Source organism: Lagopus muta, chromosome 2 (genome assembly GCF_023343835.1).
Source record: "Lagopus muta isolate bLagMut1 chromosome 2, bLagMut1 primary, whole genome shotgun sequence".
NCBI lineage: Eukaryota > Metazoa > Chordata > Aves > Galliformes > Phasianidae > Lagopus > Lagopus muta.
The window spans coordinates 44,169,328-44,194,774 of record NC_064434.1 but is presented as its reverse complement, the minus strand read 5'-3'; the positions used below and the strand labels follow the sequence as shown (position 1 = coordinate 44,194,774).

Below are 25,447 nucleotides of genomic sequence, written 5' to 3'. Positions count from 1 at the left end.
TGTGTTGTGTTCCAGTGATACCAGTAGGTGACAGTGATGGCTGTCACTCCCAGTGCAGCTTAGATAGAAGTCTTAACTCATAGATGATAAAGTCTGTGCAAACCACCACTAAGCTTTGTGGCACCTACAGTGTGCCTCTCTTATTCCCTGTTCTAATGTTAACTTGGAAATCTGTTTGTCTTGGACAGCCGCTCAGCAATCCAGAGCTATGTGCAGTGCATGTGAGTTACTGAACCAACCTGAGTGTTTTTGTAGCTGGTAGAAACACAGCAAGGTATTTTTGTGTATGTTGAAACATTGTCCAGGATCATTCTGGTCAGTGGAAGTCTAAGATCAAATGCAGTTCTATTCGGCAGAAAGCTAAAAACGGGGAAAAAATAAAGATTTGTAGATTTTTTTTTTTTAATTTTCTGTTTTTTATTTTGGTAAAGTATGTATATGCTGGAACCTGTTATGTTGCATTACTCACTCTGATGTTGTTGGTGTATATGTTCCTGTATACAGAAGTGACAGGATGACAGGCTGTCCTGGTTTGAGTAAACAGACTTTGGAGTGTAACGGACACCGTGTGCAAATCAACTGAAGCCCTGGGTGGCACAAGCAGATGCTGTGATTTTGAGTTCACTCTTGTGATAATACCATGTCCACAGTGGGAGATGGCTGCAACATTTCCAGCTGCTTATGCAGTTGTGAATAAAAGATGTTGGCTCCTATGAAATGGACGTGTATATTCCTCTCACCTGATCTCTTTCTGTCCTGTCTCTGTCAGCCTTTCTACCAGATCTGCTGCTGGCTTGGGCTCCAGCTGATGCTTGTTCAGACCCTGTTATCGGGGTTGATGGGATGGCTGTGGGTGACTGCTGACCTCACAGAGTGCAGGTTGCAAATCCTGGACCTGAAAGCTCTCTGGCTCTGCAGGAGCATCTTGGTTTTTTTTTTTTTTTTTTGTTGTGGGTGTTTTTTTTTTTTTTTTTTTTTTCAATATTTAAGAACTATTCCTATAATTTATGTCCTCCATGACACATTTGTAAATACAACAAATAAACCTTTTCTTGTGTCTTTGTGTAATGATGAATGTAGTAGTTCCAGCAACTGTTATCATGTGTACAGAAGTCTCTTTCATTACTGTTGTTTTCCCCATATGTTCTGCAGATGGGAAGAAAGTGGCTTTGCAGTGCTCTTTGAAATTCAGTAGCAGAGAGCTGTCTTGTTTTTACAAAACCCAAATCTGAGAGACCCTTGGGAGGATCCATCTGCCTTAAATTTAGATGCAAAATCTCTGGTTCTATATACTTGTTGAGGAAAGAGCTAACAAAGAGATTGTTTAACAAGGGACCTGCTCACATTTGCTTCAGGGATGGGGCATCCACAACCTCCTTGGACAACCTGTTCCAGTGTGTCACCACCCTCTGTGTGGAAGGCACTTAGCCTTATTGAACCTCATTAGGTTCTCATGGGCCCAAGATCTGAGCTGCAGCTTTAGGTGTGTTGCTGTTTATCTTTCTGGAAATGACAATATCCTGGATGGTTTCCAGAACTGATCTTGTGGCTCCTGCTGACTAAAGGAATGGAACGCTATGCCCTTCTTGAGGTGTGAAAAACAGCCTGCAGAGCTTCTCAAGATAGGGCCTTTGATGAGCTAGCTAGGCAACATATCTCTTAGGGATATCCCTCAAATAAGGGATGCTCAGTGTTCTTAGGATTGATTTTGATGAGATAAAAAGTCATGTGCTTTTTTTGTTTGTTTGTTTGCTTTGTGACAGACTGGGAAAAATTAACTTAGACAGAAATTAAGCAAAGAAGAATGTATTGATGATGTAGTGGGGATAGAAGTGGCTGGGAAATGGGTGCACTTGAAACTGTGTTATAGCCAGTGAACACAAACATCCTAGCATCAGATCCCTTGCTGCTTTAACCTCCTTCTGGCCCTGTCCATTCCCAGCCCTCTTCCTCATTCTTGTCATGGCTTGCTAAGCCAAATAACCGGGAGCTTGAAAGCTGGTGAGTTTATTTAGCATCCTCTTTCATATTTTACGAAGAGACAGTATTTGAAATGCTAGGGAGAAGAGATGGCAATGTCTACTGATGCAACATTTAATTTTAAATATTATTTGCCACTTAAAGGCCTAAAATGATAAGAATCAGTTGAGATGCTTCCTGCAGAGTTAGCAGCACTTGTGGTGGATAGAGACCTAAAAAAATAAAAGCCACAAAGAAATGATAAACTAAGTTAGTTCTCATGTGTCTCAGTTTGGACTTTGCTCATTTATGTTCTCCAGCACTGGAAATTTCAAAGACGGTGAACTTTGTTTCATCTTGAATAGGGCAAAGTAGTAGTCTCTTGTTCATTTTCCCCCACTCTTTTGAGAAAATTAAACAAGAAGCAATTATGTGTCAATTGGCTGCTGCTGAGCTGATATGTTTCTCCTTAGTTAGATGTCTTGATTAACGGTTTGATCTTGTAATTGTTATTCATTATGAAATCCATGGGAATTCTGGGTACATCAGGAGTTCATGCTCAAACTGCATAGCTGATTAGTACTATGATCTGTGCAGTGTTTAGAATTGGTGATAAGACACTGGAAGATGTCCTTCGCTGAAAAGAATGGCGCAAATTTGCCCAAGCGCGTCTTCTGTGATCTTATAGCATCTGGATCTATGCCTACTTATCTTGAACAAAAAGTATTTTAAAATTATGTGCTTTGAGAGAAGCTTGATTTCCTTCTTATAAATTGAGAAATAAATGTGAAATCTTAAATTTAAACTCTTAGCAACCTGTAAGCCAGTTCTCATTCCTTTTCTAGGTAGAGGGAACTGGTTGCCCAATGCGTGGCCTTGCTTTCTTTGAAAGACTTTTATGTAGACTACTCTCCATTGCCTGGAGCTATAATCACATTAAAAACAAGCAAGAGAATATGTAGACATCTAAGGCTAGTGTGCATTTCGATCTAGTGGGCTCCATTATCTTGTTTTATTAACTAATGCATGCATGAAATAAGAAGCTGTTGAAGACAGAATTGAAGTTAGGCTGTTAGTCTTCCCTGGCTGCCCAGCAAAACCCAGTATGATCAAGTGAACAGGTTGTCTGTTGGGGAACAGAAGTCCTTAGGTCCCTGTCACATCTGTGTGTCTGCCTCTTCTAAGATTTTAAGCTGTAAAATCTAAATGCTTGCAGAAGTCCTGCGACCTTTCAGTTTACCTGCCTGTTAGAATGTTTACTTTATCATATTACAGATGTCCAATTCCAGCTAGTTCCCTTTCCTTCTCCCTAGGCACAGAAGATCCTTGTTACCAGTAGGAGTGGGTCCTATGTTTTGCTTATGGCCATGGCCATGGTCACATATTTTATGGCTGAAATTCAGGGCTGAATTCAGGGCTATACAGATCTACTGATCTTCCACTGGTGTGGATGCATTGCCACTGCAGGCTGCTGGTGGAGTTTTCTGATGCTCTGAATTGCTCTTTAGGCTAGGAAGTGAATGGATCACTTCCTTTTAGGCATTTGCACTCCACTTGGAAGAGGGAGAAAGCTGTGCAAGTGTGAAACGCTCTTATTCCTGTGGAAGCATTTTTACTTTAATAACTTTTTTTTTTTTTTTTTTTTTTGGCCAGTCCTTAGCCTCAGGCAAAGCCTGCTGAAGCCAGTGCATAGGCTGCTAGAGACATCCCAATCTTTACATCATGATTACAGTGCTGGAATTTGCACAAAATAAGCTCAGCTTATCTGGCTAGCTGAATATTTACTGATAAAGTCTGTTTGTTGTGGGTGGTGTTTTGAATATTGAGATGAAGCCAGCCTAGGGGAAAATAGCTTTTTTTTCTTCTCCTCCATTGTGTGGTTTATGACACCTCTCATATTTTTTCAACCAAAGAACTTCCTTTAAAGCAGTCAAGTCTTGATTCTGCTTAGCAGAAGTCTGAATGTGAGAAGCAGTGGCCAGTGATTGCTGTATCTGTTCCTGGCTGTCCTTATCCTTAAGTGCTGGCACATAGGCACTGCAGATAATTCACTTGATTAACTATTAGGCTGCTTAAGCAGTTTTGAGAATTTGCCTCCATAAATTTCAGACCGTTGTAGCTCCTGGTCTCATCTCCCTGAGATGAATTACCACTCTGTCAGCCGCTGGATAGTGCTGGAATTCTGCTGCCTGATTTATTAGTTTTTTTTTTTTTTTTTTTTCCCCACCATAACAACAAAGTCCCAATTGCTATGCTATGTAAGGAATACATTAGATGCAGCAATTCTTGAATTTGTGGGTGCCTACAAAATGAAATTTCGGCTGGTGCTCTGGAAGCTTTCTGTCAGCTGTGGGCCTGCTCCCTGCCTCCTGCAGGTGTGTGGCCAGAGCCTGGGTCTACAATTGGGTTTATAGAGGGCTGGCAAGCTGCTTCCCAACACCTGTGTCCTGCTGAAGCCAGGGATTCAAGCTACATTCAGTAAAGCATTAGTCACTCAGTCCTCAATACATCCAGCCCTGCCTTGTTAGCTTTGGAAAGGCCTCTTTGCTTTCCTAAAGCCATGTTCTAATTCTTTGAGCAGTATAAATTCTATTACTTAATGTTGGTGCCAAGCATCTTTTTTTTTTTTCTTATTTTCTTTCTTTGCTTGATATGTGCTTTTTGTATGAGGTGCTGGTTTTGGTGGGAAAGGTGCAAAGTTAAAAGCAGAGCCTGAGAGAGCGTGGAGTTGGGCTGTGCCTTGGGGCACACATTGCCTCGGTGTGCTGTGGGAGATGCTGGCCTTGCCAGGCCTGGGGCATTTACAGAACACAGAAGTTGTATTTCTGTACTTCTTTGAGTGCAAGCTTCAGGCCTGGGAAGTGAGCGCTGCTGGTGGGCTGTCAAGCCAAGCCATGGGGTGACACTCGGAGCTGCCTGTGGACTCTGCCACCAACAAGCAGAGTTAGCAGCACCCTGTAGGAGGGGATAGTGCCCAGAAGGTGAGGGAAAGTCAGGCGCATCCTAGGGGATCCCTCTTTGGTGTAATAAAAAACACACCCAACCTGGCACATGAACACCTCTGGGTATTAAAATTCTTCACGCACAAGTTGTGTCAAAACCTCATTTAAATTTAAGACATCTCCTTATTAATGCAGAAAGCACTTCTGTCACATTGCCATTTTCCATCAGCAGGATTTAATTTCATAAGTGGCCTTGCTGCAGGGGAGAACCTGCCTCTATTAATTAGATTGCTTGCTCATCGTGGCGCAAGACTTCTGTTCTTCAGTTTGATTTTCCATAGCCAAATTTCAGGATAATGCACATCAGTTTGATGGCACTGGGGCCCGTCTGTGGGATGGACTCTGTATGTGGTCAACTTGTTGCACAGCACGCAGCTGGTACCAACAGGGAACAGAGCAATTCCTCTGTGACTGGCTACTGTGACAGCTGTGTGCCTGCCTGTAGTGCTGTCAGAGATGCCTCTGCTTTAGATAAACTCCAAAAAGTGTAAAAGAAATGAAGATAGAAATAGGGAATTAGAAATATTTTTCTTTATGAATTCTTTGCAGTTCATTGTGGAGCTCATGCAGTTCTTGAAAATTTCACTGTTGGAATGGAAATTCTCAATTTCAGTGTTGCAGAATCAGATGCCAGCTGTGCTTGCTTGCAGCACTCAAGATGCCTCATGCTTTAGGTGAGGTTTCTGTAGAATGGTTTCCTTGGTGAAAAGCTCTGCTTTAAGAAAGCCAAACTGCAAAGAAAAATAGAAAATACTAATATTAAAAAAAAAAATAGTTTAGACATGCAGCTGTGCTGGAAATTCACTCAACCTTAAATGTGAGTCAGTCACTTTGGAAGCCTGTATTTTAAATTGTAGCTTACTGAACCTGTGCTAAACCAACTACTTCTACATTAATGATACAGAGTAATATATTTATGCAGTTGTACATCCTGTGCACCTTGAATATAATGCTGATTACCATTCAATAAAAGAGAACTTTCCCAAGGGTCTCTCTGAAGGAGGTCTGTGCTGAGGCTGAGCCACACTTGTTCTTTCCTATGGACACCTCTGATTTGAGCTGGAGTTTTTTCACTTGTGTCACATCTTGCTTGACATTTGGAGCTATTCAGACTTACTGAAGAGTAAAGTGCAATGAAAAAAGAGAAAAAAGAAAAAAGTGCAATGAAGCAATAGGTCAGATTTGCAACTGAAGAGTGGTCACAGCCCTATAAAGTAAAAGGCTGTAGACTTTTTTTTGTGTGGGTGGGGGTCTAATCTGGGTTTCCTCATCTCTGATGTTAAATGTCTATGGTGTGGGTTCATCTCAGCCAGTCCTCTACACTGCTTTTGCAATTAATGGAAAGAAATGGAGATTTCCAGTGTGTGATTCATCTTTCTTATTTTAGACATCTACTCTATAGTGAGATGAATCACACCCCTAAAGAGCCTGTCTGCCTCATCTGTCCTGTCAAATAACAGCTTTCCAGCTGACTGTGGGAGTGTGGTCCCAGGTTGTCCTTGCAATGTGTGTTCTTTCACTCCTGGCTCTCCCCTGTAGTCAAGCAGCTAATTGCCTCCAAGAATGTGGGAGTTCTTCGGGGATCATTCGCTGCTGCAAGCGCTACACTGCTGTTAGAATGAGGAGCAGTGTATCAGGTTTGGCTCCCCTCACCTTCAGTTGCCTTCCCACATCTCAGCAGGCTTTGCTTTGCTGGATACGTATCTCCTGCAAATGCTGACACGTGCCATACAGCCATCATGCACTGCTGGGTTGCCACACAGAGCTTTCACTGCGCCAGGAACACTTGTATTGAAAACACCAAAACCCTTAGAATTGTATGCTCAGGCATACATACCTGCAGAAGATGCCTCAACCCAGTCAGTCATGTATAGAGACAGTCTTCTGTAGCTTTCAGGAATGTGATCCACTAAATATGTGTTTGCTTTGTAATTACCTGACACTTTGCAATTTGAATCCTTGCTTCTTAAGAGAATTAAAAACAAAAACCTGCAAAATTTCACCCGGTAGCAAAAATTGTTCAGCTGTATCCTTCCAAAAGGGGCAAGCATAGTGACTTGCAAGGTAAAGCCAGAACAGCTAGAGATGTATGGAAATGTATGTCATTTGTTTCTATGGCTAGCAAAATATTTATGATTATTGATAGATTTTATTGCCACGAGTGCTTTTCATTCATATTTGGTTCTGCCTCAGATTTAAAAAAAAATATATCTTTGCTGTCTAGTCAGGGGGTTTTGTATTTTTCCCTCATTTAAGACAGCAGCGTATGTATTGACAAGTCTTTTCTTTCTTCATTGAAAGCACCGGACTTGTTGGCAGGGCACTGGGATTCCAAACTTTTTGTTTATAAACATGGCTGGTATTTTAACAGACTGCTAAACAGGAAGGAATCTTAAACAAGGGAAAAATGAGTTACTGCCCTTAAAATAACAGTAATAAAAGCAAGATAAATTCCTGACTAATTCCCTTTCAAATTCAAGCAGAAGGGAAGGAAAAGAGTGGACTGTTTGGATTTCTGGACTGAAACTGTACAACTGATCTGGGAAAAAATTCATTATTTACATTGCTCTGTTCAAGTTAATGCTAGAAAAGCAAGAAATTTTGTCAGCCTACAGTTCTACACGTGGAAGTTAGTGGTCCCTTTGCACATGCTGATTTAAACTTTCCATCGTAATTTGAAATTAGTTTAGGACAAGTGATAGTGTTACATATGGTACAGGTCATTGGGGGATTATCAGATGAATGCTGCAATGCCTGATAAGGGAGAAAAGTACGGAAATAAATGGTCTGCATGGAAAAGTCACCACTGATTTTGGCCGGGTTGGTCAAAAGGAAATATCAGTCCATATGTGTGAAATAAGTGGAAAAAGAAATCAGACCTTCAAATGGATCTTTAGCTTTCTTAAGAAAGCAGTGGCATTGACTTAATGTTATTATCTCTTCTCATGAAAATGTAAGCATCAATCTGGGTAAAATCTTTTAGATACCCATTATACCTAAGAGAATGAGAAGGTTGCTGTCCCATATTGCTTGTGGTTAAAGTCTGAAGACTGATTTTTTTATTATAGTGTTAACTTCAGGTAATGTGCTTATAAGTGAAACAGCGTACGTATAGAGAAGCTTCAGGATATTTAGGAGGATATTTTTAAGTGGTATTGTAACCTTTCAGGAATAAACCTGTTCTTCCCAAAGCAGCTGGTTCAGAGGGGTTGAGTACTTTTTGTTTGTGGAGTTCAAGGGAGCAAATGCTGTGGAAGAGGCTGAAAATCAGCTGAAAATTCAACAAGGGTTACAGATGAAACAGGGCACAGCAGCTTCAGGAGGGCATTTGGTCAGCCCTGGGCATGGCCGTACTGCGTTGTCAGTGTCAGCAGGTTACCCCCTGCAGGAGACCAGTTTCAAGAAGTGTGCTCTGTTTTCATTCCCGTCTACCATTCCAGATCTTATTGTAATGTAATGAATGAACTGCTTGGTGTGGGTGTTCAGCAGGTGTCAGAGCAGATCTCTCAGATGTATTCATTAACAAATGGAAATGGGCTTCTTCATTGCAAGAAGCCAGGGACCAAGGGGGGCATTTCAAAACTATTCCAAAGCATTGCCATGAATTGGGAACTCTGTTTTAATAAGTCACAGAAGTAGCATTTGTATGATGTTCCTAACTGTAAAGAGGTTGATTTTTTTAATTTTGTGTGTGTGTGTAACTGACTTAGTAAGCCACTGGGCTTTTTATCTCCCTTTTTGTGTGTTTGTTGATAAGTTTTGGAGATCTACCATTTGGAAGGCAGTTTGTCATCTTTAAAATTTTAGCAGCTGAGAGTAAGCCATGGAGCTTCTCTGATACTGCACTCGTTGGAAAAAGAACCTCACTCATGTGATTAATTAAAAGGCTTTTTTTTTTTTCCTTCTCACACTGGCTGCCCTGTATTTCTGCTACCTAATGAGGTACTCCTCATACAAATAGATTGTGGAACAACTGGGCTCAGATGTTTAGGTGTCTGGGGTTTCTTCTGCTTGAAAATGATTGTCAGCCTTCATTTTCTTTTCAGCTTTCGAGCCTGTTGAAACAGCAGCATTTCTGTCATTCAAACGTTATTCAGCCGTGTGCGCTGTGACTCATTCTGAAAGATTACACACTTCTGCTTCCCAAGTGTGCACCTATCCTCCTGCTGTGCTAGTTGCTTGCAGGCTGCTGTCTGAAAGCAGTGTCTCAGGGTACATGTTGCTGCAGAGCTTTTTGGCATCTGGCATGGTGCTGTGTAGGATGTAGGAGCCCCTGGCTATTGCAGGCAGCAGGCTTCAGGGTGGGAGATGCTATTTCTGTCTATTTCTGGAAAAAAAATATTATTAAATATCCTTTTCAACATCTCTTTACAGCAAAACATAACAATACAAAAAATAAAGAGCTCACCCTGAAGGAACAATAAACCTCAGACAGACCTCCTGGCTGCCATTCGCTTCAGCCTGTTTACTTAGGCTGAAAAAATACCAGTTTATAGTATCAGATCAAGGCAAACTCCATCTGGTCTGATGGTCCTCTTTTATCATTTCTCTTTTCTGGGTTTGCCTTCTCTTTTTCTTTTCTGTGTTCCTCCCTGGTATCTGAAGGTCCTTTCTGTCATCACCCAGGCTCATGGTTCCCAATAGGGCTGACTGCTGCCTTCCCTCCAGTGCTGCCTACCAGCCCTCTGGTCTTGGGCTGAGCTCCTCACTTCTGCCATTTGACTCCATTCAGGCCAGTGATTTGTTATTTCCTTTCTTTTTTCAGAGCTTCTTTGGAAATAAGGTCTCATGGGAACCCTCTTTTTTTTTTTTTTTTTTTTTTTTTCCCCTCAGAATCATAGAAGGGCCAAGGTTAAAAGGGCCCTCTGGGTCCATCTGGTCATCCCCTGCTCAGGTAGAGACACTGCTACGTCCAGGTGGCTTAGCTTGTAGTTTATTGAATGTTAGAATAAATTTTATGGGGGAAAAAAAAAAGCACCCATCATGTTCATTAAGGAAGCTCAGTTAATCATAACTGATTAAAGGAAAGCTTGACACTACCTGCCTAGCCACAGCAGTGAGCTATCATACCCAAGGATGAAGAATTGTGAGAAATCAATCTTAATGCAGTACAACTTAATACTGCACTTGTATTTCTGTCTACATGAGGGCAAAAGGTAACATGTCTGAACTGCCTAGCACAACAAAAGCAGGCAGAATTTGGAGAAGATACTGTAGATGGGTGTGAGAGCCCTATTGCTATAAGAGCACATCCCTGGAAGACCTTTTCTGTTCCACTTTGAGAGGGAGGTGTTGTTTCATAAAGTGACAAGGTACACAAGGTTCAGAGCTGATGGCTCTCATGGGGTGTACTGAGACCATTTACTACAACTAGTTCTTGTTATGAAAACAAGGAGTTGTAGGGCTAAAGGGACCCACACTGGCATTTTTCTGGGAAAACAAAGAATTCTGGTGTACCTCGTCAGTCAAGTGTGGGGTACGAAGAGATCTTTTCTCAAAAAATGTGAGAAGCTTTGTTTTTGTAAGAGTCTAGATTTTGAAAAAGGAAAGAGATTGGTGAGCTTTCTTTTGGTGATTACCGTTATGGTACAAACCTTGCTTTCAGTGGACAGAGAGAGGAGATAGATGCAAAATACAAGGGAGAAATTCCACTCTTTTTAGATGTCCCGCTAGAGGATTTAGATATTCAGAGTTTTGTTTCCCTTGTTCGTTTATATGAACCAGTACTTACCTGGTTGTCCAGAATTGTGCCAACACTTGTGCTTTGATAAAGAGCTGTTTTTATTCTGAATTAACTACATCTGCTTTTGATTGTGATAAATCATGCTTGGGTGCTCTTTCACAGTAGTCATATGCTACTTTATTCTGGGATAACTTTCGAGCGCAGACAAGCCCCTAGGAAACTTTTTATTTGAAATGGAATCTCCTTAATTTGTTAGCTCTTGCATATTATGCTTGTACTAAGAAATTAATACAGTTCCTTTAAGGTATTTGTTTTAATTTATTTATGTATGTATTTTTGCTTTGCAGACTGCAAGGTGGCACATTGAACTGCAGCCATGGGCAAGTCCAACTCCTTCCTTGAACTATGAAGCTTTGAGGTTCCTGAAGTACATTAGCACTTCCCAAGTAGGTTTTTATTTCAGTTCTGTCTGATACAGTCTGTTCCTTCACAGATAAGAAATTAAACTCACACCAAACTCTTTTTGCACTTGTTTTTGAATATGAAATTTATTTCTATAGTTGTTCAGCTTCACACTGATGGTCAACATGAATGTAGAGGTCAAAACAGAGGATAGAAAGTGTCCATATGAGTTCTTTGTAGAAACATCACTTCTGCACAACGACATGTATGATACGTGAATTTGTTTCCTAAAATAAAAGCAGAAAAAGTACTGGAAGGCCACATTTCTCACAGAGTGGTGGCTTTAGATATTCAGTAATGAGCCCTTGAATGCAGATTTAACCACACCATCATTTATGCTGAAGAGCAGCAAAAAACCTCAGGTCACCGAAATGTCATTCATAAGAGAATTTCTTTGTCAGTGTAATGCTTTCAAAGCTGTGACAGTAAGCGCGCCTGAAATGTCTGAAAATATTCTGCTCCACCCACAATTAGTACCTAAGAGGGTAGCAGAGAAATGTCTTACCCTCCAGCTTATGATACCCCTGGCAAAATGGTCAGAAACATGAAGAGGACATCTCTGCCCGGCACTGAGAGGACCAGGGACAAGAAAACACAGCAAGAGGCCTGCGTAGAGCTGCTTGGCTTACAGTGCAGAAGTTCAGGCTGAGGAGGCATATTAAGCTGAAAACAGCCCTCATCCCATTGACTTAATAAACAGTGGCAGATGCTGCTAAATTCCACTAGTTGGGGCAAAACCTACAAGGACTTCAGTTAGCAGAGAATTTATTGATTCTGACACAGTAATCAAGAACTTTCATTCCCAGAAGAACTGACCCTTGGGACAAGTGTAAGTGAAAACAAAAAAATAAAAAATAAAGAAATGCATGTTTCTGACCTGGTAGAGGTTGCAGGATTAACAGCTGAAGGGGTAGCACCATGGCTGATAGGAACATTTCTGGAAATGCGATCCCACTTGCACAGATGAGCAGAGGCACTTGTTATCTTTGCTTGCTTTTCAAGCATCAGCTAATTACTCTGCTGAAGTTCAGGTTCTTGCCATTAGCACAGCGCAGCTGGCATCAGGAGATGCCATGTCAGCAAGTCAAGGTGTGACCACAGGAAGCATTTTCTTGCCAGTATCTGGTGACCAGACAAACCACCTTACATGTGCTGTTATTTGTGTGGTAGTTGTGAGTGGGAGCCGAGAACAGGACACAGCTCCGTGCTGCAGCATCTGTAAATCATACAACAGATGGGTGATGGTCCTAAAGATAGGGTTCAGGTCTTTCGATTTTAGTTTTCATTTTAATATCAAGAGCTGTTAAAATTACTCCAAGTTCTAAGTGCTGAAATTGCTCATGAGTCCATTAAGTAACAGCATTGCAGGATCTTTTATTTTTCCATAGAGAGCACATTATTCTTCCATGTCTTGAAATTAATGCTTGTTGTCACAGTGCTGTTTATTCTTCAGTTGTTATGTGGCTGAAGGGAAATGAGTAGTGGGGCACAGTGCAAATCATCACTTAAAATTTAGTAAATCCCGAGAGCAACATGAATAGGTGCTTTATTAGCTTTTATGAATTTTCCATGAGAGTTAGGAGCTAAGCTGGACTAGGCAGGCGATGATGCAGCTTGCAGTTCTGTGAATGTAATGCTCCAGATAATGATATGTCAGAGCTTAAGCATCTTTAAAAAATCAGAGCTTTATTTACTTATTATGAAGCACATGGTGGAGATTGCCTACCATAGCAAAGGCTGGATTTCAGCTGTTGTTCTTACCCCTGCTCTTGTCTCTGCTGTCATGATTTCCAATTTTTGTTTGTTTGTTTTTGTTTGGCTGTCTGACAGTGCTACCTCCCATCACTGCAGGCACAGTTAGTGCTGGGTTCAGAGAACAATTTCTGTGAGTTGTGATGGCTTGGCTGGGCTCCTGCAGGCTCAGTATCCCTTTTCCTTTTGCAGTACTTTAATTCTAACTTGAGACTCTTGAAACATAAGCCAGCAGAGTGCAGAAAAATCTTATGACTCCTCAGTTTAGTTAAGCACTTGCTAAAATCCCTTTGTTATTGGATAGGGGCTGTTGCAGGGGTCATGCTTAAATGTTTTTGGGAGATCCAGGACCCTGCAGGTGAGGTGTACAGCATACATTGCAGTGACACTGCAGTCTGTAATTACAGTGTTGAATTGTGCCAGGATTTCAACGTGATTCAGAATGCAGAACCTGCAAAACAGTTTGAAAGGGAAAAAAAAATAAACACTTTAATGCAGTGATAATGTCTTGTCAGGAAAACTGATTTCAGGGCATCATACTAATGCTTAATTATTTGCTTTTTAAACTGCATTGTTCTTTGGGGGATTATGTAAGCCTTGAATTTCACCAAGCAGAACAGACAAACAAGGAAAAAAAGTGTTCGAGTTTCCATAGCTGTGCATCAGATTGACAGGCAGATTTAAACAAAACTTCTCTGCACTCTTTACCCAGAAGGCAAATTAAAAAATTAAAGGGTAAGCCTTAAGATGAAACATTCTTTGATTTCAACAGATTTCATGTGAGCACATGAACCTGAGCAGCCTGAGGGGCAACTCTGAAGCCATGAAGAGGCCCTGGTCAGTCTGCCTCGATGAGAGGTTTAGCCTCATCCACCGGCTCAGAAACAAGCAGTGCCGTCTCTATTCCCTGGGGTAAGTGCTCCAATTAACAGGCAGCTGATCTTTCCGTGATGCATTCTAGCATCAAAAAGCTTTATAAATGCAGCACTGGTTGCGGCAAAGCTGTCTGTTAAAATACTGGCTTTGTTCGGGTGTTTTTATTGTGTGCTGATGTGCTTCTGTAAAGTCTTTTTAGGGAGAAACCTTTCTCCAGGAGGGTCTTCATTTTCCTTCACTTTTCTGTCTGTACTGCACAGTACGAAACCAAATTGCCTGATGGCGAGTAGCAAGTGGTAGTTCCAGCAGAAGAAGATGAAAATTAGTGAGATAAACTGAGAAGCATACAGCGTCTTTCCTGAGCAGAATTGACTTGCATAATTGCCAGGTACTTCAGCAGCATTACTTAAGAAACTTCATTAACTACCCCTGGGATGAAACTGTACATTTCCATATGAGAGTGTGTTTGCTGAGTGCTTCAGGGGTGATGTGTGCCAAAGTGATAATAATGAAAGCAGTTGTTGGCTTTATTTTAAAATGTTTCTGGTGTGGACGTTGTTTACAGCACCTGAGATTGAAGTCATCGCTCTTGACAGAACTGCAGCCTATTTCCCTGCCATTAATACCTCTGCCTCCTGGAAGGATGAGGGAGTTGGTCAGGCCTCTGGCGCTTTGCATTGTGCTCAGGAGCACCAGGAGGGCAATCAGCAGGACCTGTGGCCACAGTACTGCTGCCCCACACAACTTTGCTGTCCTGTGAGCCAGCTTTAGTTTGGGGAGCGCTGAAAGACTTAATTTCTGTTGAGCCAGCACAGGCTGTTTATACTGAGCTATGAGAGTCGGTGTGTTAGAGAGTGTGGAGCTCTCAGCTCTTGTTCAGCTATACCTGTTGAATACTGCTACAGCAGATAACAGTGCCACACCCCTTAGGTTGAATCCTGTCTACAGAGAGCAAACTCCTCTTGAGGAATTACTTTCTGAGTGTTTTTTATAATCCATTTCAAATAATGCTTTCTTGGTTTTAATGCAAAATATAGGTTTACGTGAGGTGTTTGTTTTTTTTTGCCTCAGTTTTTCCCATTGCTGTGAAAATTTGGGGAGATCCTGTGTTATCTCACACTTAGATCCAGATTATACCTGCTCAGCTGCAGTACTGGCACATTGCTTCAGGCTCCTTTCAGTTTTGTGCAGGGAGAGGTGCATTTGGTTGGAAAATCAGGTAAGCTGAGCAACCTTCTGGAGGCAGCTGTAGCTTTCCTTTGAATATAGAGGAAGTCTAATGTGACTGCTGACTTTTAATGTCTTGGCAAAGTACCCGTTGTTCAGTGGAATTAACTTGAAAGGTAACATCTATATTACATGCTCATTAATATTGGACCTGAGCTGTGGTGCTAAACTGCCTTTATTGATATTTAGCCAGACACAAAGCAGAGTTGATTTAATCCGTTCTGGAAAATGTAGGTTTGACAGAAAGCTGACCAGCAATAAGATAATTTGCTGATGGTTGTGAACAAACCTGAGCTAATGAGTGTATTCCAGTATTTCATGTGGAGCTGCTCTTGATACTGTACAGGGAGCCCCAGTGCCAGGCTTTTGTAGCAATGGCGCATTAGGCTTAGCAGAGATTGAAACTGATGCTGTCTCTCCCATAAATCATCAGGTACACACGTGCAGTAAATAACCAGCTGTGATGTCTCTCGTGAAGCAGCTAAAGAGTAAAGAAGAAATATTTGGGCTTAAGGAGGAGCAGTTTTTCAACCTTCAAATTCTCTCTGCAGCTTTTGGAGCTTGTTACTGCATGAGTCTTCCGTCAGACTCGCTTCCTTTAGCTTTATGACAGGCAGAAAAATAATTTTGTTCTGAGCAAGACAAAAATCCCCTTTAAATATTTTTGTTATCTCATACACTTCATAAAGAGCAAATGGGGAGCAGCTGCTCTCGACAAAGAACTTCTTAGCAGAAGGAATGGATGGAGGACAAATGTGAAAGTTCAGCGTGAGTGTGATTGGGAATCCTGAATTAAATCCATAAATCATTAGAAATTGAAGAAAACTTGCTGCCTAGTTGTTGCTTTTGTATATGCAGTAGAGAAGCTTGCTTGTGAATGGGAGTGAGAGCGTCTGTAATTTCTAGAGGTTTTTTTCAGATGAACATTAGTGGCTTCCACTACTGGAAGGCAGCAGTGTTTGTGCTTAGGGGCACAATTTCCTGGTGTGATATGTAATTGCAGTGTGCATTAGTGAGCTGTAGTTATTAGTGCTAAATCTGCTTAGATTAAGCTAACTCTGTTACAAACACAACAGGCAGGCACTGGAGCTGCCTGATATAAATGAATAGGATATCAGAAACGTAACCATTGAGGTTTAAAGAGTCTTACTGCAGTGCCACTTGAAACCTGTTTTAAGAGGCTCTTAATGTGTAGGGGCTTTAGAATCCAGGCAGGGGATGCTTCTTTTTATTATGAGCTGCAGAACTTGGTTATCTGTCTGTCTTTGAAGGAAAGAAAAAAAGAGAGAAAACAGTAACACCAGAAAGGGAAAGCTGGACCCTAATATAGATGCTCTTACACCCCTGTCCTGTGGTCCCTTTTGGACCTGGAGTACCCCATGGGAACTGGCTGTGGGAACACAAGCATGCTCCTCTTGCGTGGGGCCCATCTGCAGGATGCATTTTCTGATGCTTTTAAAGCTCACCTTCACCCCTGCTTCAAGGTCAGTCTGCAGTCCTTGTCTCTGGAGATGAGTTTTGTCTTCTGTTTTGCAGGAAAAACAGGTTCGTGTCCCTAGCGTTTTTGATTTATGTTACTGGAGAGAGCAGCTGGTCCCTCCTGATGGCCTCTCTGTTCTTCTGTGACATTTCTTAAGGTCGTCTTCTTTTATTTATTTATCTTTTTCAAGTAAAACAAAGTCTTCCTTAGGAAACCTCATTTGTTTACTTCTCCCGTGCTGTGTTCTCACTTGGTGAGATAACACACGAGCCTTGCATTTTTCAAATCTTCTGGAGATGACTGACCTTATTTTGTCTTATAAACATTTGTGATTGATTAGATCTCTCTTCAGGCATAAATTTGATCTGTTGGCAGAGTGTCAGATGATATACCAGCACTTTCTTCACCGTCAACTATTATTTGTTCTGTTTTGCACCACTTTGCAGTCCACATGTGAATAACAATCTGCTCAAAGGCAGCCTGAGTTCTGCCTGCATCGGAAGCATCTGGCCCTCTGGATTGCACCAGCTGCAACTGTTAGAAGTGTGTCACGGATGCATGTGTCCATGGGTTGGTGCTAGGCTCATCGCTCTAATGCTGTATTTGTCCCAGACAATTTGCATTTTGTTCATTTGAAGCCAGCTTTTCATTCCAAAGGGATTACACTGGTCTTCATTCATCTGTGTCCTTTCTGTAGAATGCTGTATGCAAACAAACGTGCCAATTCACTTGGTTAACTTTGGAACTTTTTTCCTGTTGTATTTTGAATGTATTAGAAGAAAACTGTTCTCTTTCTCTCCTACACATCTGCATAGGCTGGAATCATGTGAAATACGATTGTTCTTAAAAGTATGTTGTGCTGTTCTTGCAGTCTTTATATCCTTTGGCTTGCCCAGGACTCCTAGGGAGAAAATGGTTCAATGGAGAAGCTTTTGGGGCAGTGTTGTTGGTCAGTGTTAAAGCAGATGTGATGCCAGATTAGTAACTTCCAAATCATATCCGCTTTGCAACTTTGTTTCAGGAGTTGAATTCATTTTAGTTTAGCAAAATACCATCTATGCAAAACATTTAGTGCTGGCTTAATGTCATATCCTAGCATAGTGTGATGTAAAATTGATCACATTCCATATATTGGTGCAATTAGCCAGAATTACTTCAGATTCAAATAATTCTTAAGATAAATGCTTAAGTATAATTGTGGTGTTGTCTAGCAGATCACAGAGGCAGCACATTGAAAAATACTGCCCTGCAGTGGTTTGTTTCTGGTGGATAAAGGTCATGCTATTACTATGGAGTGGATATTCTCAATTAGTACAACTGGTTGAAGCACTGATTAAAAAACTTGATTACCTCTCCTGTGCTACCTGTTTGTGTTTCCAACAGCACGATTTTGATTAAGTTTAAGGTTTAGCACATAATTTCAACCATGCTTGGTACAAACCTGTATAGGCAGCAGTGAGGAGGACATCATATTTCAGACAGTGGGGAGTGCCTGCAGGCCAGATATCTGATTGCAGTGGCAATGATTTCTTGAATCCTATGTGAATCATTTTGCAGTAGGAGGTGGGAATATGGAATAGCCTCATAAAGCACATGTTTTCCTTGCAGAGACAGGGAGGGGTGCAGTGACACATTTTTTTCTGTACAGGGGGGTTACTTGTATTTCTTCTTCTTTGGGGACCTTTGTGAAATTAGCATTAATCTTTCTTTGAGTGTAAAAACACTTCTGCTGTTGGGAAGGAAGTAGTTTTCAATTTACATTTTGATTTTCCTGTGCAAGGAGAAAGAAAGAAATTTGGTTCTTGTGTCCTGTCCCAGTTGTTGGCCATTATGGCACATAGTTGTATAGGCATAGCAGAAAATATATCTGATTTTTTTACAAAATGGTGCTGTATACATTTTGATTACACACACACACACACACACACACACGCACACACACACACACATATATATATATATATATATATATATATATTCACTATTCCATTTCTATTCCTTTAAATTTCCTTTATCTAAGTACTTGTTCCAAATCTTCAGCATACATCATTGCGGTCTATCAGCTTTATTTCTGGTAATCACATCAGAATTAGGGTTAAATTGTGCTCAGTGCCATGGATAAATCTGGAGAAGCAACACAACAGTTCCTCCACTTTGCTTCAGTAATTAACAAGCTGAATTTTCCCTTCTTGCATGCTCATGAGCCCTCAGGATGTTCTACTCACCAGTAGGTCTTTTTGCAGCATTAATGATCACATCTTTTTTGTTTTGTAGACTGGGCAATGACGACAACCAGTTTGAGATCAGCATGGCTAACAGTGGATGCGAGGTGCATCGCTTCGACCCCAGCATAAAGTCAGCACACATCCAGGAAGGTCAGCACCTCTGGTATCATCGCCTGTCCGTTGATTGGAGGGATCCCAACCCAGCCATTGCTGCACACAAACTTCACAGCAACACAAAGAAACTGGGCACGATATTGAATGAATTTGGACATCAGAAGGTAAGGACTCGGGTGGTACGCTTCTGACTATTGTGAAAGCTGCAGAGCTTCATTCTGGAGCAGGGGGTTGGACCAGATGGCCTGCAGAGGTCCCTTCCAACTTCAGCCTTCCTGTGATCCTGTGATTCTTGTTCTCTCAGGAGCTCAGGTGCTTTCCCAAGTGATCTCCTGACAATAGATTTTCTTGAGAAATACTTGCAGTGCATTTCTTTCTGGAGTGTCTTTTCTGTCTTGCTTTTTTCCTAACTCTGGTAACAGCCACTCTGTTTTTAAATTGCAAGCTGTATGTTTAATACTTTCCTTCTCCTCCCTTGCTTTTCTATTCAGCTGGCTGGTGACACTGAGTGTTCATTTTTCCAGTCCTGTGGAAGTTCTGGTTGTTGCCTGAGTTCTAAAATACTCATGCTGAGCAGTTTACAAAGAGAAGAAATATTTGTAAAAACAATTAGAAGAAGTAATGGCTGTTTATGTTTGCAGGGTCACTAATCCTAATTACAGTCATCAACAAAAACATCCTGTTTTGAAATTGGCAGCACTCTATTTTTTTAACATTTCTAATTTTTTTTTTTTTTAAAGGAACTGTAAATACACCAGAAATGTTAGGTTCTCAAATAACTATTGCCAAAAGACATTTGAGGAAGTTCCTGACACACAGGATTAGATTGCTTTCAAGAGAGATTTTCCCTCAGAGGATATGCTAGTATGAATTGAAATGCTAATATGCTTCATTGCCTGCAGCTAATTCTTCATGTCTTTGTGGTTTTTTTGTGTGTGTGTGGTTTTTTTTTTTTTTAATAGGCAGCCTGAGCTAAGGAGAGCTTTTCTGTAGCATTTACAAAGCAAGCAAGCAGTGCAGTATGTGTTTGGTTTGTTATTATAAAATTCAAGAAGTCCTTTTCAGTTCATTTCTTGCTTTTCTTTAGCATTTTCTTTTGGTTCAGCTCTTCTGATTGAACCATTTTGAAGAGAAGAACAGAAAAAGCAGCTTTTTTTTTTCCTGCTTCTTAGTCATTCTGTAATTGTACTGGCTTGTGCATTAGCAAACCATCTGGGGAGAGAGAGATGGCTTTCCTTTGACGTATGCCTTACATTGATAGTTTTGCTTTTAGAAGAATCAGTCACAAAGAAAATGATTAATGACCTGATCCAGAAAAAGCATGTGAATGTTGTGGTATAGCAGACCTTGCTGCGAACAGCTGATTGTTTATCATGGACTGGTACAGGGTGTTTGTGAGACCTGCTGTGAATTACAGGAGTGTAGCTATGAATTCTGAGTCTATAGCCTTCAGGATGAAAACTACCTGACATGAAAGCACCCAGCTGGAGGGCATTCCAGAAGCAGTGCACATGATGTGGGATTGAGGTTTTCTGCACAGCACAGAGTTTAGTTTAGTGTGTTGGCATGTTGTGAACACCACACATGCCTCTTAGACTGTGATCATTCAGGCTGCTCCCCTGTGCAAAGTTATGGCATTAGTGAAGTCATGAGCTGACTTTGCCCAGCAAGTGTACAGCCATTACATACTTCGCAGTCTGACATAGTCATAGAATTGTTTGAATTGGAAAGGACCCTGAAAGGCCATGTAGTCCAACTCTCCTGCAATGAACAGGGACATGTACAGCTAGATGAGGTTACTCAGAGCCCTGTCCAACCTGGCCTTGAGTATCTCCAAGGACAGGGCTTTAACCACCTCTCTGGGCAAACAGTTCCAGTGCTTTACTGCCTTTAATGAAAAAAAAAAAATAATAAATTGTATCCAATCTAAATCTTCCTTCTTTAGTTTGAAATCTTTTCCCCTTGTCCTCTCACAACAGGCCTTCCTAAAGACTCTCTCCCCTTTTTTCTAATAGCCCCACTTTAGGTACTGAAGGGCCTCTTTAAGGTCTCCCCAAAGCCTTTTCTTCTCCACGCTGAACAGCCTGACCTCGTAATGGAGGTGTTCCATCCCTTGGATCATTTTTGTGGCCCCTCCTCTGATGTGCTCTAACAGGTCCATATCTCTCCTGTTCTGAGGATTCTGCATCTGGACACAGTACTCCAGATGAGGCACAGAGTAGCGGGGTGGGGTTGCCTCCCTTGACCTGCTGGCTACACTTCTTTTGATTCAGCCTAGGATATGGTTGGCTTTCTGAGCTGTGCAGGCACATTGCTGGCTCACATGAGAGTTGCCATCCTCTAGTACCCCAAATTCCTTTTTGGCAGGGCTGCACTCAATCTTTTCATCCCTCACCCCGTGTTGGTAATGAGGGTTGCCATGACTCAGGTGCAGGACCTTGCAGTTGGCTTTGTTGAATCTCATGAGGTTCTCCAGGACCACTGCTTGGGCCTGTCTAGGTCTATCTGGATGGCATCCTGTCCCTCAGGCATGTCAGCTACACCACACAGCTTGGTGTCATCCACAAACTTGCTGAGACTGTATTTGATCCCACTGTTGAGTCATTGGTGAAGTTGTTAATTAAAAGCACTGATTTCAGCACTGATCCCTATGGGACACCACTCATCACTGATGTCCATCCTGACAATCTTGCAGTCAGCTCCTCATCCACTGAAAAGTCTACCCATCAAAACCATATATTAAACCATGATTTAGAGAGAAGGATATTGTGGAGAACCATGTCAAAGGCACCTTACTGAAGTCCAGATAGATTATATTAGTAGCTCCTCCTTTGTCCACTAATGCAGGTATGCCATCATAGAAGGCCACTAGGTTAAGTCAGACAGGACCTGCTCTTGGTGAAGCCATGCTGGTTGTTTTGCATCACCTCCCAGTCCTCCTTGCTTGCCTCAGCATAGCTTCCAGGAGGATCTTTCCCAGCACAGAGTGAAGCTGACAGGTCAGTAGTTCCCTGGGTCATCCTTTCTGCCTTTCTCAAAAACAGTTGTGATACTGCCTTTTTACCAGTTACTAGGGACTTCACCTGACCACTATGTCTTTTCAGATAAAACTGAGAGTGGCTTGGCAGCTACATTAGCTAATTCCCTCAGGAGTCTTGGCTGCATTTGTTGGGATCCATAGACTTACGGATGTTCAGGTTCCTCAGATGGCTGTGAGCATGATCTTTGCTTACAGTGGGAGAGTCACTCCCCCAGTTCCCACCTTTTGACCCGTCTGCTTGAGGGGTGTGTAAAGAGCAATTGCCAGTAAAGGCTGAGGCAAAAATGTTGAGTACCTCAGCCTTCTCCTTGTCCATTGCTAACCAGTCTGCCCTTATTGCTCACTACAGTTGTAGTAAACATTCTTGGATTTTCCTTTTTTGGTTGACATACCTGTAGAAGCCTTTCTTGTTCTTCTTTGCGCCCCTTGCCAAGCCCAGTTCCAGTTGGGCTGTGGCTGCCTAGTCCTGTCCCTACACAACCTAGCAGCATCCCTATACTCCTCCCAGGATACCTGTCCCTACTTCACATTTGGGAAATACCCAAAGAAATCTATTCTACTTACATCTTCTTACTTGGTTTGTCTCTGCTTGGAGGGCAGCCTGAGAGGCTGTTTGTCTGAAGATGCCAGTAAGCTCCAATTTATGACAAGGACATCAAAGTAAAAACTGTGTCATTCACATTTTCATTCTTCCAGAGAATACAATGAAATGTTCCCATAATTAAATTAGTAAGCTAATTCAAAACAGTTTCCAGAATGTTTTCCAAAGTACTTTTTTTTTTCTTTTCTTCTTCAGTTAGAAATTTAAAACATGTTCTTCATTCCATTCTTAGTAATTTTAAAAATCCTTACGCCTGCCCTCAAAGCTGCTCTGTTACCACTTCAAGGCGGGAATTCCAAGCAACATCATTTGAAGTTAATGCCTACTTTTCTCCTTGCTTTTATTCCTTAAGATCTGGGATTTGATCCAAGACCCTCCAAGTAAATGAGAACTTTTCCACTGACGTCAGGGACTTTGGATTGGGCTGTTGAAGAGGGGACCAACAAGACCTCCTGCAGTTCTTGCCACTACGGTCTTGAAAAGAAACCATGCAGTTTGGGCAATTTTAGGGGCTTGTGTACAAGGACGTCAAAGAACTTCACAGGCTTATTTCCCCACTGTGGCTTGGATGAGAGCACAACTGCTGTAGTTTAGTTGGTGCTGGAACCCCTTCAACAGAAGTGGAAACTGTTATCATGACAAGAAACACAAGCGGGTCTTTTGCTGTTAGAGTGGATTTGAGAAAGCATTAAAAGAACTTGATCTCTCTAAAACGCTGCAGTTCTAGTCCTGTGAGGAGTGTAAATAGCCCAGAGGTGAAAGAATCATCTAATACTATAATAAGATGAGATTGAAAAAGGAAACATGCAGCCAGAGTACTTAAGGAACCTTTGTGAAAGAAATAAATCTTTTAAGTGCTGGAATAATCTCCAAAGGCTGTAGAAAGTCCTGTTTCCTGGATGCAAATCTAGTCTGAAAATTTAGTGGTATATCTTTTGAGAATAGTATTTTATCAGCTGTGGGAGAGGATAAAGATGTAAAAACTTGATCTTTCTCATCTTTTTTTTTTTTCCACTGATCTTTTGCTTCATATGGGCACTATAGTATACTGCTGACAAATAGTGAAGAAAAGCCACTCAATGCATAAAATGTTGTTTATTATTCTAGTAGAGTACAACTTTGTGAAAACTGGCTCTTTCATATTCTCTCACTGACTACTAGGGTGAGGGGTAGTAAGGTACTGCTGTTTCCTTTGGATAGCTGATAGTTGAATGGGGAATTCCCTTTAGATGGGATCCCTGGATAACTGAAGGCAGAAGGGATTTGGGGAGGCCTGTAATTCAACTGCAAGCTCAAAGAAGGACCAGCTCTGAAGTCAGGCTGTTCAAAGCTTTATGCAGTCTGGTCTCGGAAAGCACCAAGTTTTCTCCAAAATAGAGTCTGCACAGCTTGTCTATGCAAGCTATGGTCATGCTTGGCTATCCTAGTCATGGAAGAAGTTTCTCCTTATATACAATCTGGAATCCCCCAATTTCAGTGTGTCTTCTGTCTCTTGTGCTCCTTCCATGCACTGCTGGAGAGCCTGTTGCTTTCTACTTGGGGACTTCCTCACAGACTCTCAAGGCTGGTGACCATTCCCATTGCTCAAAGCCATCTGCTGCCAAGGTTGAACAAACCCCATTCCCTCAGCCTCTCAGGGTAATTGCTCCAGTCCACAACCATGCTTGGCTCCCTGTTGAGCTTACCTCAGTTTATCATTGACTGTATAGACGCATCCCATGCTGGTCTTCTTTGCACCATGACCCCCCATGGTCTTTCTGTGGAGCTGCTCCCCAGCCAGCCAGCCAGGTTTCCAGCCTGAATTATTGCAGGGCTTCTTTCCTCACTGGCTGTAGGACTTACTTTGCCCTTGCTGAATTTCATTGGGTTTCTGTTGGTCCGTCCCTCTAGTCTGCCTGGGTTCCTCTGGATGGCAGCTCTGCCCTTGGCTGTGCGTACTGACTGGTCCAGACAATTTGCTGTTAGCCCAGACTTGGCAAGGGTGAAGTTCATCAACTCCTCCAGATCACAGATAGAGATGTCAACAAGATAAATCCTAGTATAGACTCTGTGTTTCTAACTGACTTCCAGATAAGTCCTCTGAGCCCAACCATCCAATCAGTTTCTTACTCATCTTGCAGAAGCAAGGAGAGCTCATTCTCTTTTGTTTCAGTCATGCATGTTTGTTTGTGCAAGCTCTTAATTCAGTAGTAGTTTGCCTTGCCTTTTTCTGGATCTCTGCTGTTCGGATTTTGTGTGCTGCTACCAGTAAGGTTGTGTTCAACTCCTTCCATTCAAATCCCTTTGAACAAATTGTCTAAAAAAGAGCATATTGTGCCATTAAAAGAAACTCAGATCTTTAAGTCCTGGTTTAGATTTGGAGGCTTTAAGTTATACTGGCTTCTGCATGAAGGATTGTGTGACAATCTGGCCTACAGATGTCCATTTCATGTTTTAGAATGGACTTAGTTTAAAGGTTTCAAATGCAAAAACCTTTTCCCTTTCATCTGTTATTTAAGGCTCAACACAACTTTAAAACTTTACACCCGGCAGCCATACTGATTAATGACCTCATCTCCTCCTATGTAAGTGATTTATCCCTTGCTTCATCTCCTAAAGCAGGTACTGCAGAGTCTATTTCATGCTGCACTTTCAGCTCTTTGAAAATTGGTGTGGAAGAGCAAAGATGAAAGAAAATTGATTTACCATTTTGATTTTAAGTCACCTCTGTTGTTACTACATCAATAAACACAAAATAAAAGCCTGGGAAAAAGATTTATAACAAGTTAATTGCGCACAGAGGTTGGATTTTAACAAAACAAGAAATTAACTCCCCAGATTGGGAAAAGCCCATCTTCAAGTTTTGGAGCAATCTAATCCATGGAACTGCTCATTACTTTGTGCTCGTTGGGACTACAGGGACCAGAACAGTCTTCTGAATTTTTGATTCTGTCTGAGCTCAGGATGAAGAGCCAGGAGCTCAGAGCTGTGTCCTCTTGGCCTCTGCTACTGCAGCTATAGATGGCTCCCTCAAAGCACTGGGCTGG

The 25,447-nt window shown here is 41.7% G+C and overlaps 1 protein-coding gene across 1 annotated transcript in view; it reads left to right on the top strand.

Annotated features, from left to right (window-relative positions):
• Nucleotides 1-25,447, top strand: part of METTL24 (methyltransferase like 24) — a 44,455-nt gene that overhangs the window by 6,112 nt on the left and 12,896 nt on the right. Inside the window, exons 2-4 of the mRNA XM_048935304.1 lie at nt 10,992-11,090; nt 13,631-13,770; nt 18,716-18,944. Coding sequence (XP_048791261.1) covers nt 10,992-11,090; nt 13,631-13,770; nt 18,716-18,944 — 468 coding nt within the window. The remainder of the gene's footprint in view (nt 1-10,991; nt 11,091-13,630; nt 13,771-18,715; nt 18,945-25,447) is intronic.